This window comes from Nicotiana attenuata, chromosome 1, assembly GCF_001879085.1.
Source record: "Nicotiana attenuata strain UT chromosome 1, NIATTr2, whole genome shotgun sequence".
Classification (NCBI taxonomy): Eukaryota; Viridiplantae; Streptophyta; class Magnoliopsida; order Solanales; family Solanaceae; genus Nicotiana; species Nicotiana attenuata.
Genome location: NC_031989.1, coordinates 103,703,018 through 103,723,084, shown reverse-complemented (window position 1 = coordinate 103,723,084; position 20,067 = coordinate 103,703,018). Strand labels below are relative to the sequence as shown.

The following is a 20,067-nucleotide window of genomic DNA, read 5'->3' as shown; positions in this document are numbered from 1 at the left end:
TGTACCGGGCGCCAGAACCAAAATACGGGCCGATACCAACACGTTCTAATCTAATTTCCTTAAACAATTTTACTTAAAATTTTATTTCTCGGGCTTGGGACCTCGGAATTCGATTCCGGGCATACGCCCAAATCTCATATTTTCCTACGGACCCTCCGGGACCATCGAATCACGGGTCCGGGTACGTTTACCCAAAATGTTGAGCGAAGTCAAATTTACTCATTTTATAATCAAAACATAGCATTTTTCACAGATTTTCATATCTAAGTCTTCCGGCTAAGTGCTCGGACTGCGCACACAAATTAATACGATTCCAAAAGTAAGTGCGGTAATAAAAAGGGTGGAGGGTTATCAAAAACTACAATATATAGGAGGGTTGGACCTGTGGCATCCCTCTATTATCTCTTCTTTATAATGGAGGGATGTAAGTAAGTATATTTAGTTCACACGGATCGCACGCCACTACATTACAAAATATAAAAACAACAGAAAATCTTATTTTACAGCTTGTGTCGAAAGCTATAATGGTATATCTCTATATGAAAAAGGACACAAATATTATAAATAAGTAATCACTAACGGAAGAAAGTACAATGGTGGGGTTGACAAGGAAATTCAAATGCAAGATTCTTCTTTTAAAAAAAGTTTGACGCCGTGAAATCACTATTGGCAAGGTTGATAAGGAGTAGCGATCAAGTGTAGGCCATTCTTTCTAGCACAAGCTACTCCAGCCGCCTCAGTCAAGTCCAATTCACTTGGATTGATTCCAGCTGGGAGTTTCCAGTCAAAGTGATACAACAATTGAGCCAGTGGAAAATAAACATTTGCTAAACCAAATGATATTCCAGGGCAAATTCTCCTTCCGCTACCAAAGGGAAGATATTCATAATTATTACCAATATAATCCATAGAGTTGTGCTCAAATCTCTCAGGTTTAAAGCTTTCTGCGTCATCCCAATATTTTGGATCTCTTCCTATAGCCCAAGCATTAACCACGACTTTTGTTTTCAAAGGAATAATGTAGCCATTTAAGTCGGTTTCTTCTCTACATTCTCTTGGGAGCAAAAGAGGTAATGGAGGGTGGAGTCTGAAAGTTTCTTTAATGACCAACTTTAGGTATTTGAACTCCTCGACATCAATTTCATCAAAAGTTTCTTTCCCTCCTAAGATTTCTCTTACCTCTGCTTGAGCTTTGGCAAATACACTTGGATTCTTCATCATTTCGACCATAGCCCAATCAATTGTTGTTGATGAAGTTTCTGTTCCCGCAGCAAACATGTCCTTCATTTTGAGCAAGTTAAAATATTCATTTATCTTACACATGCTATTTGTTTTGTACAAACTTCTTGACTAATGTCTACTGAAATATTCGAATAACATATTTGTACTACGTTTGTGCTACTACCTTTATTCTACATTTTTGTTGTGGTAGTTGAAATAATATTTCTGTTGTACTTTTCAAAAGTGTAAATTTGGTGATGAAAGAAAGGTCAGTAGTTCTATTTGAAAACTAATTACTAAAGTGACTCTATAAGTACCAAAATAATTATGCAATTTGAGAACGCAAGTGTAATATAAAGATAAATCATAACACCTCATCCCATTTCTCTCTATATGGCGGGGGATTGATTGGATAAAAAGTTTAAAAAAGAAAAGAATATTTTCGAAACTTGTAGTATTAAATATGCCATGGCAAACTTGTGGCTATAAAAACGTATCATTAAAATAAAAAATTTAATGTTTAATTATTTTTAGCATAAAAGTACGTTATTCATTATAGAGCATATTAAAAACAAGTTCCACAAAAAATAGAATAGAAGGTGTACTAATAATGAAGATAGAAATATGTAGTATATAGTACTTACAAAAATAATAGCTTTGATGTTGTCGTTAGTGATTGGAAATTGAAGGCCTCCTTCCTTCATAAGTCTTAGCAGTACATCAAGTATACCTTCACCTCCTGATTCACCATCGCTCTTTGAATTCTTCTTGTGCTCATTGATGATATTTTCAAGAATGGCATCTAATTCATTGTGTGTATTCATAACTTTGGCCTTCATTCCAGTGAGCAAATGAAGAAACTTCAGTGAAGGGAATATATCAGCCACATCAAACCCTTCCATTAAGTTTGACACTTTTTTGACTAGTCGTACGAATTCGTCTTGCTCCTTGTATTCTTGTCCAAATGCTGATCTACATGTCATAGAGCTTGTGAATAGAGAAATCCTTTTTGTTACATTAACTGGCTTACCAGGAGATGATCGAAAAAATTCAATCATACGATGAACTTCATCCCGTCTAATTGAGTTGAATGACTTGACATTTTTGGCACTGAGCAATTCCAACAGACAAATTTTACGCATTTGTCTCCAGTAATTGCCATAAGGAGAAAAGACAATGTCCGTCCCATTATAACAAACAATCTTGGCAGCTACAAGTAAAGGCCTAGATGCAAAAGAGAGGTCATGAGTTTTTAGTACTTCTTTTGCCATCTCAGCTGAAGTAACAGCAACTAGAGAAACTTCGCCTAGTTGAAGGTGCATAATTGGTCCATATTTTTTGGCTAAATCTCTAAGGACATGATGTGGAAGTCCACCTAGCAAATGAAACATGCTTCCAAGAATAGGTAATTTCCATGGACCAGGAGGCAATCTTTTGGTTTGGCTATTGGAATTCTTCCATTTCCTCAATAGAAAGAGGAACGAAACAAAAAGAAATAGGGAAAAGAAGTTTAAGAACTGCATTTTGGCTTGATAGGTTCTGCAAAGTAAGTTGCAAATGTATGCGCTTTTATAGGCCTTTTGCTTTCGCGAGAAAATGGGATTTTTCTAGTCAAATTAATACAACAGATGAATATTTAAGCTCACTATAAGAATACAAAATTTTGTGAGAAATATTAATATTTTAATCGACTAATTTTTGGGGATGAGGTTCTTAGTAAGCAACGGGAGCATGACAAAGAACATTGTCAACTGTGGCTGCTAGAATTTTTTATTTTAGAAAAGAGTCTTCTAGGAAAATTCATAAAATTAGTCTCTTCTTGGACAAAATCATCAAGAAATATCTGAAAGCACATTTCGAAGAGTTGAAGGGAAAGGAATCTGAAGTACTGCATTTTGGGAGGGAAAGGGGGGATTATTTGGCTTGATAATTCTGCAAACTGTTGTTGCAAATATATGCTCTTTTTTAGGCATTTCGTTAGGCAAGAAATGGGATTTGCTTATAAAATCATCATCATATATATATATATATATATATATATATTATTATAAAAATGGGAACCTTAAAAGTTAAAAGTTGAATTACTAAAATGTCCTTCTAACACAAATATATGATTACAGGATTTTGGATATATTATTTATGCATATTAAGTAGATTTTTGAATACAAATATATGATTAGGTACAATATGTATCTAATCAAAACAAATAAAAAATCACATGTATCTAATTCAATCTTGATTGTTTATTGTTGTAGGTTCAAACATCCCATCATCATGACCTCGATAAATAAGTCAGTATACAACATCCACATTGTTTATCCACAAAAAATTATACTTTATTCTCTCATGTACAATCAAATTTCTCTATAACAACCTTCCTCGATAACAAGACTTCACTATAATGGTTTTTATTTGGAACTAATAATTTTTATGTTATGCTCTAATATATATTTTTATAACTACACTTTACTATAACGGTTAAAAAATATTTAGATAATTATTTTAATAATATTAATATTAGCTTATAAAAATTGTATACTACATAACTCGGCATACACGCGCAACGCACGTGCTGAGCAACTAGTACACTACAAGAAAAAGGGTTTTTAGTGGCAGGTTTCAGTGGCGACTCTACTAATTGCCACAAAGGTTAGGGATATAGTGGCGAATCTAGCAAATCGCAATAGAAAGGTAAAGTTATTTGTGGCGAGTATAATAGGTCGCCACGAAAAAAGTCGCAACAAATATTTTCAGCTACTGGACAAAATTTTGCTTTCCCGCTAAAAGAGAAAATTTGGCTCCAAAAAGTTAGCTCGTTGACTTTTGTGGCAATTTGATCGCCACTATTCTTTTTATTTTAAAGTTTTAAGGATAAATTAAAATACAAACACTTCAGAAATATATAAAGTTATTTATTCTACTTTTTAAAGTTAAAAGAATCTGCTCTCAATCCTCAAAAATCTCTCACGCTCAAAAAGGGAAGAGAACTCAAAAGTAGCCCTAACTCAAAAGGGTAGAGATCTGCTCAAGAGATCAATTGTAATCTCAAAACCCAAATGGAAATTCTCTCTTCATAAAAGCCCTAACCAGAACACAAACTCGACGAATCCAAGTGACCATTCTCCTCAAAAGGCGATTTCTAACCCTGCTGCGCTGAAGAATCCAACGAAGGTGTGTTGTTTCTTTGATTTCCTGAGGTTTTAACAAAGAATATCAGTAAGCTATTTCTTCTCAATCAGTTTAGGAATTATTTGTTGCTTGAGTTCAACTTTATTGTTGAACTACTGTAGAACTATGATCAGTCTGACCCGTTCGGATTCGTTAAAGTATTCTGTCAACTAGAAATCATGACTTAGGCATAACCAAATAGGTAATAAATTTATGTATGTGCATATGTTTGGCTAAAGTTTAGTACATATTTGAGTTTCTGTATTTCACTTAGAACACCATGCCCTTAGGACCAAAAGATTAATTTGGTACTTCTTTAAATGAAAAGATTATGCCCGAAAGATATATGCTTGCTCTCTGTGTTTTGATCTTGTTACCAATGCCATATTTAGGTTCGAACTAATGAACTTTGAGTTGGTGGATTCCAGGTGTAGTGAGATAACTCATGAATTTTGCCCGAATTTTTCTTAGAATCTTCCTTGCTATTGTAAAATCTCTACTACCTGAACATGCCTCAATGTCTAACTAATTAAGCCCAGATATCATGTAATTAGGATACTTATTAACTTAAGAGTGTCTTATATATTTTTCCTAATGTCTTGAGAGTCAGTGCTACATTTGTGTCCTGTAATTGATATAAGCCAAATTTCATCAGACATCCTGCGTTTAGGAAATAAAAGAAGTTAGAGTCTGATTTTCGTGGTGAATCTCTCCGAGATGCCTGTTTCTTTTGGTATGTCTTTGTATGATTTATGATTTGCAGGGGTCTTAACTTATGAAATTTTTGCCAGAGCTCGACTCTTGGGCCAAGTTGGAGTTGCCTGAGTATTAGTTTCATTCCCTATATTTTATAATAAATATATGTTCTTTCTCAGTATGAGTGTTTATCTCCATTGAAATTCCATTAACTAATCTATTTTAGTTTTACCGATAATACTAAATGATTACATGTGTTAATTTAACGAATTCTATATTAAATCGTCTTCTGAACTATGAGTCTTAATGAGAGTTCATTCATGACATTTAAAGTTAGACAAGTGGTTCTTTACTTTTTGAGAAGGGGAAAATAAACTTAGTCTAACCTTACATGACAATTGAATTGATTTTTTTTTGGGATCTTGTTACCAATGCGTATATTAATGATTTTTATCTTTATTTTTTAATAGCAAGGACAAAATACTTCAAGAACGAGGAAGTGAAATTGCTCAAGGTGTAGTTTGAAGATATTTTTATGGTCTTTTTGTTTATCGTAGAAGACATTGGAGTATGTCTCGAAGACTATTCCTTTTTGTTAGTGTCGTGAAATGGCAATGTATATACATTGACTACTTTTGACTGTGTAGACTTTTTAACATTAAAAAGACTACAATTCTATTTTGAGAATTGTTATCGGGTTGTACGTGTTTTCTTTTATGGAAAACTTGTGTTGTGACGAAAAATAAGAGCTTTTGCGATTATAACCTACTGCCACTAAAAGAAAATATAATTAGTAGTGACATTTTAATGCCACAAGAAATGAAGATTTGGTGGCAATACCAAGTTGTCACTAAAATATAATTTTTAGTAGCGACAAAAGTAGCCACCAAAGTCAGGCTTTGGTTGCACCCATAGTCGCCGCCGACGATCTGTGGCGATATGCGTCGCCACAAAAAATGGAGATTTGGGGGCAATACCAAGTTGTCACTAAAATATAATTTTTAGTAGCGACAAAAGTAGCCACCAAAGTCAGGCATTGGTTGCACCCATAGTCGCCGCCAACGATCTGTGGCGATATGCGTCGCCACCAAAGGCTAGCATTTAGTGGCGACGGGTTCTCTAAAGTGAATTCTAGTGGCAATCCAAAATAAGTTTTGTAACGACAAATGTTGTCACGAAAGGTGGACCTTTTGTGGCGGCCATTATATGTCGCTAGCAATAAGTATCTGCCACTTAGTATAGTCAACGACCACTTGGTCGCCACGTCGTCGCCACAAAAGGTATTCTGTGGCGACAATTAAACTTTCTGTGGCAAATTTTGTGGCCACTAAAAGCCCTTTTTCTTGTAGTGGTAATACTATATGTGTGGAGCTTTAAAGTTGAAGTTGAATTACCACAATATCCATCAAAAGCTACAAGATTATTTTACCCTTTATTCATATAATATTTAATTTATTGTTGTACAAATATGTAAATAAACATTCTTAAGTTTTATTGTGGACAAATATCCATTTAATTTTATGTTACAAACATAAAAGAGAAAGACACTCGTTTCCAAAAGTTTCCAGGATCTTCAATATTCCAAAAACAACCTGTTATTCCTACGGATTAGTAATAAATATAAGGCTAAACTCTTTCTCGATCCCTTATTTTGGTCGACAACTTCTAATAGAAATCAACGAAACTTACTCTACTTTGTTATTCTTTGCCAACAGATCCATTAAAATACCATTGTTATGTGTGGTTGGGGTTGTTACTAATGTTTTATATCTTTTCCAGTTGCTCTTTTTCATTTTCATTTGCAGGAAGTGAAATATGAATGCAACAAATGTGGAGCAAATTCATACTCAGAAGTGTGTCAAGATTGATTCTTGGCCAGAGACCAGAGTTATCATAATGAGAAACACATACCTATCTACTTTCTTTGATTCTTGACTATGAAAGTCACCAACTCTAGCGGCAAGTTACTAATTTTTATTATGACATAATATTTTTCCTTTCAATTATTTTCTTCCGTGATACTCTTTTAGTGATTCGAGTAATTTAATTCGAGTAGCTTTTCTAAACTAGTATATTTCTCTATTGATCGGTGAAATCGGTCAACTATCTTTTGAATGATGGCAATTGTCACCACTGCTTTTATTTAATCTTTCCTTTGTTTTAGTATATTCTTTTTGTTCTTCTTACATAGTTTTATTTGAAGCAATCAAATGTTTAATAGACTAGTGTCTTTGTATTTAAGTAGAGCACAGAGAAAAATTTATCCTTCATGACTTTCGATAATATGAAAGTTAGATGCTAAACGAGGAAGCACAGAGAACATGTGTTTATAGTAGTAGTTTCATTGTCCCTCTTTCAAGGTTGAGAAAATATAATTATTTTACGCTCCACTATCAAGCAACTAAGTGAGGATAACCATATTCATATGTCAATTTGAAGAATGTGTATCTTATTCTTTAATTTTATTTTGTTACACAAAAATAGATTTTAATAATATTATGTGATTATTTGTATCTTATACTAAATTATTTGAAATTCACGTGCAACGTGTCAAGAAACTAGTATAAGAATGCATTTTTCAGAAACTTTTGTTTGTCAATGAAAAGTATTTCACTTGACTTATTGAACACAAAATGAGTGAAGCAATTGTATTTTAATCGAGTAGTCATTGTGTGGAGCCGAATATGAAATTTATCTCTGGGAAAGGGTAAAATTGTGCTATTCAAAATTAATCAATTTTGTCATTCTTTAAAGTTTTGGTCCAACATTACCGCACGTTTAAGAAAAAGTCTTATATTTTTCCTTTGACCAGAGGTTCAACTTGAGGGTAATTTTAAAGTATAATTATTGGAGTAGGGTCGTATCAGTTGTAGTGGTTAATATGTTAGTTACATTGGCAGATTTAGATGAAGTGTGTGTGTTAGGGTATATTAGTCTTTTACCTACTTTACACACGTGAATCGTGTGAGCTCGTGTATGCTGAGTTGTATATAACTAACTAACTCACTCTATATTAACAAAGTAGTTAGACACATAATGAAAATGCCTTCTTTTTCTTCTTCTTCCTCTCTCGTTTTCTTCACTCTACTCTAGCTACCTTCTCGATCGCATGCAATTGCTTTTCTCGATAGATTTGTACACAAGTTCTATCAATAATCAAAAGTTGAGAGGTAAATATCAACCTTTTTTTCTCGAAGAATTTGAAAACGTGGAGTGCCACCTATTTCACAATGGAGCTTTATTACTAATAAGGCCAAATACACGATGATCTGTAAACAATAACGATATGAGTGAACCAAAAGTATGACGGAAGACAAAATTGAGTAATCCAAAATCTGAACAATATTTAGCTTTTGTGAGTGAAGTTCTTAGTAAGTAATGCAAAAGAACACTAACAACATCGGCTGCTAGAATTTTGATGTTAATAAAGAAGAAGAACCCTATGGTCCTGGTTACAAAGGGTTTTTGTAGCAACTATTGATTTTTATACATGAGTTTAAGTTATACTCCCTCCGTTCCAATTTATGTGAACCTGTTTGATTGGGTACGGAGTTTAAGAAAAAAATGAAGACTTTTGGAATTTGTGGTCCTAAACAACTCCAAATGGGTCCCAGAGTATTTGTGTGGTTATAAAAGCTTCTCATTAAGGGTAGAGTTGTAAATTTAAGCTAAATTGTTACCAAATTTAGAAAGGAGTCATTCTTTTTGGAACGGACCAAAAAGGAAATAGGTTCACATAAACTGGAACAGAGGGAGTATATACTATCGATATCACGAAATTTTACCCTATCATGTCGCATTTACTTATTATAGTAGGCTATCTGCCTTATTTTTTAAGATTACAAATCTCACTTTACTTATGTGTCAATATCCTTTGGATGCCTAACAATGTGGAAAAAAAAAGTATATATCAGAGGCGGAGCCAGGATTTAAATCTTATGGGTTCAGGATTCTAGTTTTTAAAAGTTACTGGGTTCTATCTTAATTATAATTTTATACATATTCAATGAATTTTTTAAGATAAATAAAAGGTTTGAACCAAAATTATTGAATTCGGCCGAACCCGCAGCCGAAGTGCTGCCTCCGCCCCTGGTATATATAACTTAAACTCTATACATATACAGAAATCGTGGAACAATTTTCTTTCCAAAAGAACAGAAGTCTAACAAAATACGTAAATAAGCGTATAAAATTCCAAAGTGAAGTAGTCCCTTAGCATTTATTCAAGGTTCCAACTCCATTGTCTCTGTAATTTGCTTTAGTAAAAGAAAAACATATTCTCTTTTTTGAACAAAAACGTGTTCAAAAGCGGCAGCTGGAAAATGATGCCGCTTTTGGAAATGATGTGAAGTTAGTTCACTCATAATGATTAGGTCTGACTAAATAACAAGTGGCAGATGCCTAGTACTCCCACTGTTTCAGTTTATGTAGACCTATTTTCTTTTTGGTTCGTTCCAAAAAGAATGATCCTTTTCTGAATTTGGTAACAATTTAGCTTCAACTTACAATTCTTCCCTTAATGAGAAACTTTTATAACCACATAAACACTCTGCGCCCCTTTTAGACTTGTTTAGGACCACAAATTCCAAAAGTCTTCATTTTTTCTTAAACTCCGTGTCCAGTCAAACAGGTTCACATAAATTGGAACGGAGGCAGTATTATGATTCGGTAAAACAGAGCTAATTTTGTTTGTTTGTTGAATTGCATAGAAAGAGAAGGGCGCTGTAATTTGTATTTTTTGTCCATATGTATTACTCCCTCCATTCATATTAGATGAGGTAGTTTGACTCGCCACGGAGTTTAAGAAAAAAGAAGAAGACTTTTGAAACTTGTGGTCTTAAAAGCTTAAGGGGTAAAAGGTTTGTGAGGCCATGACATTTGTGTGGCTATAAAAACTTCTAATTAAGGGTAAATGAGTAAAATGAAGAGTTTAAAGTTGAATTATTTCCAAACTTAAAAATGTGTCATTTTTTTTGGAACAGAATAAAAAGGAAAGTAACTCATCTAATATGAAACGTAGGGAGTATGAGGTAAGGCATAGTCCCCTCCATTTGTGATGCATTAATTTATCACAACCCAGAATCATGCTGGGAAAGCTTATTTAAAAAAGAAAAGAAGTTTGACTCGCAAGGTAAAGCCATGAAAAAGACGTTTGAACAACGACTAAGAAAAGTCAGCAATTTTCCAATGGATGCCAGAAACAGGAATAGTATAAAAATAAATTAAATCAATTCAATATTTTGACTACTACGGCCAGAAACAGGAATTAAAATTAATTTTTTTGTTTCAAAATTTCTGATGGAATCATCGAAAATTTCTAAATAATTTACAAAAAAATTATTTTATGCTAAATTTTAAACATCTTTCTTCTGCCACAACCAACAGTTTCTCGCAACCATTTCACCGTCATATTACCAGATCTACAAAAATGAAACTGCAATTCTCACCATATTCCACTTCAGTATAACGATCCAATCGATTGTTTTAAATTTTGGTATCCTATTCTGTGATTTCAAATTTCTTGTAGGTTCATTTGGTATTTTATGGCTTACGGATATGGGTAATTTGGGTCCCAAAGGGTTGGAAAAAGATTTGAAACACTATTCTGTCATTTGGAAGGTTAAAAGGCTGAATTAGGGACCTTACATCTCGATTTTATTAATACGGTATGGTGGGATAGTGACTTTTTATACTTCAATACCACACAAAAAAGGAAGGGGGGGGGGGGGAGGGGGGGGGGAGGGTTGATTTGTGTGGTGTATAATTTTTGCGTGCACTGGTTTATAGAAGGACCTGGTTCTTCTATACGTTCCTTAATCTACTGTTACGGAATAAATACTGCAGAAAGCAAAGAACACAAGTATTTTTACGTGAAGAACACACGACTCAAAAATGTGAAATAACCACGACCTACTTCCTAGTAATATTTTTTCCAACACTTCACTACAACTCTAAGCCAGACAACAATATTTACAAACCTCTTGTAAACCTAAGGATTAAACTCTAACCCTTGTGGGAACAAGCCACAGGCTGTTGCGAATACTTCAAGTGAACTTTAACTTAAACAATACAACTCAAGTACCTAGCACAAATGCTTCTAAGAAAAGCTAAATGGTACAACTCAAAAGCTCCTATTACAATTGAACTAGAATAAAAACAGACACATGAAACCGGTTCATGTAGCTCCAAGCTTTGCACTCTTGGAACTCATAGGAATTGCTTATAAAATGCCTTGTTATTTTGCTCTCAGTTCTTTCTTAACTTTAGTGTTTGTGCGTCCCATGTAAAAGAGAACACAACTAATATATAGAGAGAGTTAGTAGGATTAGGGTTAACTAGAAACCTGACACTTTACTATTCCTTGTGGAAGAGTTCTAGTTAACTTCAATCTCTAATTCTTTCCTTATCTAGGATAGAGTTCTCTTCAAGTAAGGAGTCTTGTTCCTTATCAAATATGTAGTCTTTTTGTTGAGGGATTATCAGATATAACCACTTATACTTATCTCTTGCATGTGCATGCCTTTTGCTTGAATATGACCGTGACCTGTGTACAATGTCCATGGACCTGGTTCATGCATGAGTTGCTTTGTCAATCATCAAAACTAAAACCGCTCAGGTCAACATATTCTCCCTTTTTTATGATGACAAATTCGGTGCTTTTCAGAAGCATGGAACCTGTTTCAACTTAGCTCAACATCAAACACAAAGTCAGAACACTTTTCAATTAAAGTCACAAATTATCAAGGACCAGGTTTGTTAGGTTATAAACATCACAGTCCAAAGCAAAAGTACACCTTATCTTCCCCCTTTTGGCATTATCGAAAAGTTGCATAATTAAATTAAGTAACCAAGTTTTAGCATATCTTACTCATGGCCACTGGGGCTAATCAAATACAATCATGGACTCGATTTTCTCTTTTTCACTTTAAGGATATTAGCCATGGAAGAAATATCAACAAACAATTAGAGCAAAAGTAGTGAATTTCAAGGATTAATAAGATCATACCACAAAGCATAAGAAGAAATAGAAAGATAAAACCATGAGCAAAAAGCAGAAAAATCCCACTTGGGTCACTGGTTACAAACTGGGCTAGGATGGGTTTAATAGTGGGAAGGTTTTAGGTTCTTTGTTCTTGGACGGAAGCAGTTTTAGCATATCTTGACGAATTCTCTCATTCTTCTCTTTCTCCTTTGAAAGCTTAGACTTGAGAGAGTCTCTCTCAACTTCTACTTCAGCCAACCTAGTCTTCAGTCGTTCAATCCCAGCATCCTTTGCCCTACTCTCCTGCTCCAGTGTTATAACCTTACTGTTCTTAGGTACCGTCTTGGGTGAACCAGGTTCTTTGGGTGCAGTTTGGACTTGGTATTCACAATCAGTCAAAGTTCCGGTCCCAAAATTGTCTTTACTTGTACAAACATCCTATTTCTTGAGAGGAACCTTAAAGTAGTCACGCACAATAGTTAGGATAAATGGCATGAGTTTTAGTGCCAAAAATAATCCTATGAAGGAGATGGATTATGAACCCTCTCCAGTTGATCTACTTCTTACTATCCAAGCACTCCATAAGGACCAGGTCCATGAAGGTAGCAATGTGCCTTCTTTTCTGCCTGGGAAGAACCATTTTGTCGACAAATTCAAACAACACTTGGTGAGCAGGTTTCAGCTCACTCTTGTATAATGCCCTGGGTTCTTGCTCCAAGTTCCTATCAGCGAATTTCCTGGTGATGGACAGTGAGGTGGAAGGATTTTTTAGACTAGATCACTTCAACTTTTTATAGTCATTATACCCTTCAACAGGTATACTTAACCTATCAGCTGTTACTCCAAAAATTATATCATCAATATATATCTGAACAACCAAGATATCTTTACCTTTTTCTTTCAAGAACAAAGTATTATCAATTTTACCTCTCTTGTAACCATGCTCAAGCAAGAATTTGGACAATTTTTTATACCATGCTCTTAGAGCCTGCTTGAGCCTATAAAGTGCCTTGTCAAGCTTTTACACATGCTCAGGACATTCCTTGATTTCAAATCCAGGAGGTTGCTTGACAAACACTTACTTTTTTTAATAGCCATTGAGGAAGTCACTCTTGACATTCATCTGATAAAGCGTGATTTCCATGTAAGCATCAAAGGCTATAAGAAGCCTAATTGCTTCCAATCTTAAAACAAGAGCAAAAGTCTCATCATAATCTATGCCCACATCTTGACTATATCCTTGAACCGCCAATCTTGCCTTGTTCCTTATAACTGTTCCTTCTTCATCAAGTTTGTTTTTGAAGACCCATTTATTGACAATCACTGTTCTGTCCTTGGGTCTTGGTACCAAATGCCAAACTTGACTTCTCTCAAATTGGTTGAGTTTTATCTTGCATTGAATTCACCTAATCTGCATCATACAAAGCCTCATAAACATTGTTAGGTTCAATAAGAAACAAGAAAACATCAAAAGCACAGATATTCTTCAAAGAAGATCTGGTTTTGATTCCAGAGGTTGGATCAGTGATTATATTTCCAATGGGATGAGAACTTTGGTACTTGTAAGTTTCAACAAACAGCCAATTTTCTCTAGATGTTCCTTCATAGTTTTGTTGCTGAGGAACAGATTCATGGACAGGTTCCCTCGTGGTTTGAGGATCAGTTCGTCTCTGGTCAGTTCCTCCTGTCAGGTTTCCCTGGGTGGAATGACGTGTTCCATCACCTGTTCCTTCCTACGATGAAGGTTCAGGTTGTACTGTGGTTTCATCTTTTGAATTTCTTGTGATACCAATCTCTTCATCATCTTGTTCCTGCCTCTCAGAAAGAATGATAGTTTCATTAAAAATAACATGTACACTTTCTTCTACACACATAGTTCTTTTATTGTATATTTTGTATGCTTTACTATGTGAAGAATATCCCAAGAATACTCCCTCATCACATATGTGATCAAACTTTCCTGGGGAGTTTTTTCTATTATTATTCACAAATCACTTGCATCCAAATGCTTTAAGATGGGATATATTAGGCTTTCTCCCTTTAAGTAACTCATACGGAGTTTTCTCAACAAGAGGTCTAGTCATGCACCTATTTATGATGTAGCATGCAATGTTCACAGCTTCTGCCCAAAAACTAGGAGGCAACTTACTAGCAAGTAACATGGTCCTAGCCATTTCTTCCAAAGTTCTTTTCTTTCTTTCAACTATACAATTTTTTGTGGAGTTCTAGGAGCAGAGAAATTATGATCTATGTCATGCTCATCACAAAATTCTGAAAATTTAGCATTCTCAAACTCAGTACCATGATCAGACCAAATTGATGCAAGTTGATTACCTAGTTGTTTATGACTTTTTCTAACAAATGAAGGGAACATGTCAAATGCTTCATCTTTAGACATTAAAAACCAGTGTTCAAGTGAACCTAGAGTAATCATCAACAAGCACCATAACATATCTCTTACCACCTCTGCTCATTGTCCTCATTGGTCCACACAGATCCATAGGGACCAATTCTATCGACCTGGTAGAACTTACCATTTTCTTACTTTTGAAAGAGGATCTTACATGCTTTCACCTTGAACAAGCCTCACAAACTTTGTCTTCCTTGAACTTAATATTAGGCATCCCTATCACTGAGTCCTTGAAGACTAGTTTATTGAGTTGATTCACACTTGCATGCCCAAGTCTCTTATGCCAAAGGAGGGGATCACTGTCCATGACACTCAAGCAAGTGAGTTCATTATCTGAGAGTGTGGACAGATCCACCACATATATGTTGTTCACTCTTTTTCCGTGCAAAACTATTTTGTCAGTGGTATGGTTAATCACAAAGCATTTTGTTGAGGTGAAATCTACCATGTTTCCTCTATCACGCACTTGTGATATGCTTATCAGACTATATGTTAGTCCATCTATCAGGTAGACATTCTCAATTGAGTAAGAATCAGACCTTTCCAACTCCAATGGTCGCACCTTTCTTTTCATTTCTAAAGGAGACATTACCTTTTTTATAGGCCGCAAGTGAAAGGAATTGGATCTTGTTCCCTATCATGTTCATTAAACAACCACTAGCCATGAACCATATTTGGCTGTTCTCCTTCACTTGGACTTGCAAAAGGAAATCAGGGGTTAGTCTTAGGAATCCAAACTAGTTTAGGTCCCTTTCTATAGGTAGAAGGATAAATCACATGTTTCTTTGCCCAACTTGGCAGCTTATTCTTCCCTAGAATAAAATTCTTGTTCCTTAGACTTGTTTTTTCCTTTGCAGCAAATTCATTCTTATAGTGTCAAGTGTTACTATAGTGAGTACAAATCTTATTCTCAGAAATTGTGAGGTACTTGCTTTTGGGATCCCATTTAGGTAAAGAGTTCCCAAAGCCAAGTCCCCTTCTGTTGTTACTATGATGTTCTTGTACCCATGAAAGTGCATCATAGGACCTGTTTTATTTACATGTTCTATCTAGATCATACTTAACCTTAGTCAAGTCCTCCTTAAATATCTTACCTGTTCATCCCTTTTATATAGCTCATTTTTTACTTTTCCTAAATCTTCTTCTAGTGTAAGTTGTGTGTCACTAGCTATTTTTGTACCTGTTCCTAACTTCAATTTTAGATTTTTAGATCTTTCAAAAGCCCTAAGTTACAGGTTTTTGCACTTTGCTTTCAAAATGACATACTTCTTTGACGACAGTTCCTTTTCAATATTCACATCTTCAGGCTCATCAATTTACTCTAGCAGTAATTCAGATAATCCTTCTTTAGACAAAAAATTTGATCTTATATTTTAATTGAGGGACACTTACCTCAGGTTCTTCATCAGATTCTCTAATAACCATTAGAGTTCGTTCATCATCATCACCAGCGCTCATCTAAGCTACTTCCCAAGTAGAGACCATTGCTTTGGTTGATCCTTTGTTGTTATTTTTCTTGGGATGAACCTGTTTCTTCTTCCTGTTCCTTCATTCATCTCTTTCTTTTTTCCATTCAATATCCCACAAAGGACAGTTCTTGATCATGTGATAGGTTTTCTACATTTATAGCACCCATCATTTACCTGCTTCTCTAGAGCTTTGCCCTTGCTCTGCTTCCACTTCTTCAGGAACATTTTCCTCTCCTTTGGTACTTCTTGAAGTCTTTGGTGATTATTATCATTTTATCATCTTCTAAATAAGTCATTCTGAGTTCCATACTCCTTTAGGTACATCCATCTTCATGGTTTTCCTTCTAAGTTCATAAGCTTTGAGATTTCCAATCAATTTATCCAAGGGAAGTGTGACAATGTTCTATGACTCCTGAATGGAGGTGATCATGCTTTCCCATGTGACTGGTAAAACCCTAGTTAGGATCTTCCCTTGTGTACATTTCCTGAATGGTTTCTCCATCCCTCATATGAAAATTCTCATATTGTAAAAACAACAAGGTTCCTCTTGATCTTTTCACTTCAGTTGTTCCTTCATGGACCACTTGCTGTGTGTCCCATATTTGCTTGGCAGTGGAGCAGCCTTAGATTCTACTGTACTCATTAGGAAAGTAAACTCCTAACATTCTTTTAATACACAAAAACATGGTTACACAAACAAGTTAGGGTATTTTCTCTTCATCTCTTCCTCGGCTTCCCAGGTGGCCTCTTCAACTTGTTGGTTTCGCCATAGCACTTTCGTAGAGGCAATCTCCTTATTCCTCAACTTTCAAACTTGCCTGTCAAGGATGTCAATAGGAATCTCGTCATAAGTCAATCCTTCATCAAATTCAATAGCCTCCATCAGAATGATGAACGATGGATCTCAAACCACCTTCTTCAACATAGACACATGAAACACCGGGTGCACCAAGGACATCTCTTGAGGTCACTCAAGCTTATAGGCCACTTGACCAACCCTCTGTATAATTCAGTACGTTCTGATATACCTTGGACTCAATTTTCTTTTCTTCCCAAATCGCATTATACCCTTCATAGGAGAAACCTTCAAGAATACGCAATCATCCTCTTTAAACTCCAAGTCTCTGGAACGTACATCCGAATAGGACATCTCGCGAATCTCAGCAGTTTTCAACCATTCCTTAATGATCTTGACCTTCTCCATAGCTTGATGCATGAGGTCTGGCCCTATCAATTATGCTTCTCCAACTTCAAACCAACCAATGGGAGATCTACATCTCCTACCATATAGAGCCTCGAACGGTGCCATATGAATACTGGCATGATAACTGTTGTTGTGGGCAAATTCTATGAGTGGCAAATGGTCATCTCAGCTTCCTATCAAGTCAATAACACATGCACTTAACATATCCTCAAGCGCCTGAATAGTCCGCTCTACCTGCCCATCGGTCTGTGGATGAAATGTTGTACTAAGATTTACCTGAGTACACAAACATTGCCAAAATTTCTGCTAAAGTTTAGCGGTGAACTGTTCCCCTCGATCTGAGATGATAGAAATTGGATAGCCATGTAACCTAATGATCTCCATGATGTACAACTGAACATAGTGTTCTATTGTGTCTGTAGCCTTTAGGGACAAGAAGTGTGCTGATTTCGTGAGTCGGTCCACAATTACCCAAATCGAATCAAACTTACGATGTGTGCGAGGAAAACCTACCATAAGGTCCACGTTTTTCATCTCCCACTTCCACATTGGAATTTATATATTCTGTGCCAAGCCACCAGGCTTCTGGTGCTCGGCCTTCACTTGCTGACAATTTGGGCATCTAGCCACAAAATCTGCTACATCCCTCTTCATGTCATTCCACTAGTAGACTTGCTTGAGATCAGGGTACATCTTTGTAGATCCTGGGTGCATGGAATACTTGGAACTATGAGCCTCAGTCATGATTATCTCCTGAAGACTATCCACATTTGGAACACACAATCGCCCTTGGTACCATAGCATACCATCATTTATGCTAAGAGAAAAAGCCATTGTCTTGTATTTGTGAATCCCCTCCTTCAACTTCCCCAAAGACGGATCATCATACTGTTTCTCCTTGACTTCCACTATGAGTGATGATTCAGCCATATTTTTCACAACCACCCCACCTTTGCTAGAGTCCGTAAGCCAAACTCCCAAACTAGCCAACCGGTGAACTTCCTTGGCTAACGGCCTTTGGTATGCCTCCAAGTGAGCCAAACTCCCCATGGATTTTTGGCTAAGAGCATCCGCCATAACATTATCCTTCACTGGATGATATAGAATATCGATGTCATAGTCCTTGAGTAACTCAAGCCATCTCCTTTGCCTTAGATTAAACTCCTTCTACTTGAAGATGTATTTAAGACTCTTATGGTCCGTGAATATGTCCACATGGACCCCATACAAATAATAACGTCAATCTTTAATGCAAACAACACTGCCACAAGCTCTAAATCATGTGTTGGATAATTCTTTTCATGGTTCTTGAGTTGCCTAGAAGCATAAGTAATCACTTTGCCATGTTGCATTAATACACACCCAATTCAAACCCTTGAAGCATCACAATACACAACAAACCCATCAGTACCCTCCGGTAATGTCAACACCTGTGCCGTAGTCAACTTTGACTTCTACTCTTGAAAACTCTTTTCACAAGCATATGACTACTTAAATTTAGCTTCCTTCAGCGTCAATTTAATCAATGAAGAGGCAAGAGAAGAAAACCCCTCCACGAACCTTCTGTAGTACCCAGCTAAGCCCAAGAAACTGCGAATCTCTGTCGGAGTTATAGGTCTAGGCCAATTCTTCACAGCTGCAATCTTCTGTGGATCGACCTTGATTCCCTTGCTGGAAACAACATAACGAGGGAAGTGAAAGACTCGAGCCAAAACTAACATTTCAAAAACATTGCGTACAACTTGTGCTAATATAGCGTATGAAAAACTACCCTCAGATGGTTGGCATGGTCCTCTCGACTCCGTGAATACACAAGAATGTAATCAATGAACACTATCATAAAAGTGTCAAGGAAAGGCTTGAAGATTCGATTTATAAGATCCATGAAAGTTGTTGGGGTATTCGTTAGCCCAAAAGACATCACCAAAAATTCAAAGTGCCCATACCGGGTCCTGAAAGCTATTTTTAGATTCCTGCTCGCTGATCTTCAATTGGTGATACCCCGATCTTAAGTTAATCTTGGAAAAGTACTTAGTACCTTGCAAGTGATCGAACATGTCATCTATCCTTGGCAGCAAGTAATTATTTTTGATTATGACCTTATTGAGCTACCGATAGTCAATATACATCCTTAGTGACCCGTCCTTCTTCCTTACAATGAGAACCAGTGTGCCTCAAGGAGACACACTTAGCCGCATAAAACCCTTCTCTAACAAATCCTTCAACTGCTCCTTCAGTTCCTTCAATTCTGTCAGAGCCATTCTATAGGGTGGAATTGATATAGGCCGCGTGCCGGGAAATACATCGATCCCAATGTCAATCTCCCTGTTTAGTGGGATCTAAGGAAACTGCTTAGGAAAGACCTCTGGAAATTCATTCACGTCCTGTACGGACTAAAGTGCCGGTGCCTCAGCATCAATGTCCGTGACTCAGACCAATTGGTAAATACTCCCCTTGTTGATCATCTTTGCGGCCTTAAGGTAAGAAATGAACCTACCCTTTGGCACGACATCATCCCCTTTCCATTCAATGACTGGCTCATTTGGAAACTCAAACCTAACGATTCTGGTTCAGCAGTGAAGCTTGGCAAAAAATGAGAGAAGCCAGTCCATCCACATTATTACATCAAAATCCACCATAACCAATTCAATGAGGTTGATCGTTGTGTCTTGGCCATGCACTGGGACAATACAATCCCTATAAACCCGCGTGGCCATAATAGACTCACCAGCTGGAGTAGATATAGAGAACGGCTGACGATGCTATTTTGGTTCTATCCTGAATTCCATAGCAACATAAGGAGTGACATATGATAAGGTAGAACCAGGATCTATAAGAGCATATACATCATGACATTGAACAGCCAATATACCTGTGGCGAATCTGGAGAAGCCTTTGAATTCTGGCGGCCCCTCAT

The 20,067-nt window shown here is 36.2% G+C and overlaps 1 protein-coding gene across 1 annotated transcript; it reads right to left on the bottom strand.

Moving 5' to 3' along the window:
* On the bottom strand, positions 416-2,808 carry LOC109231562 (premnaspirodiene oxygenase-like). Its single transcript, XM_019397224.1, has 2 exons — positions 1,866-2,808; positions 416-1,281 (listed from the first exon to the last, which is right to left on the bottom strand). The coding sequence occupies exons 1-2, from the start codon at positions 2,742-2,744 to the stop codon at positions 664-666; spliced, it is 1,497 nt and encodes a 498-aa protein (XP_019252769.1). The 5' UTR covers positions 2,745-2,808; the 3' UTR covers positions 416-663.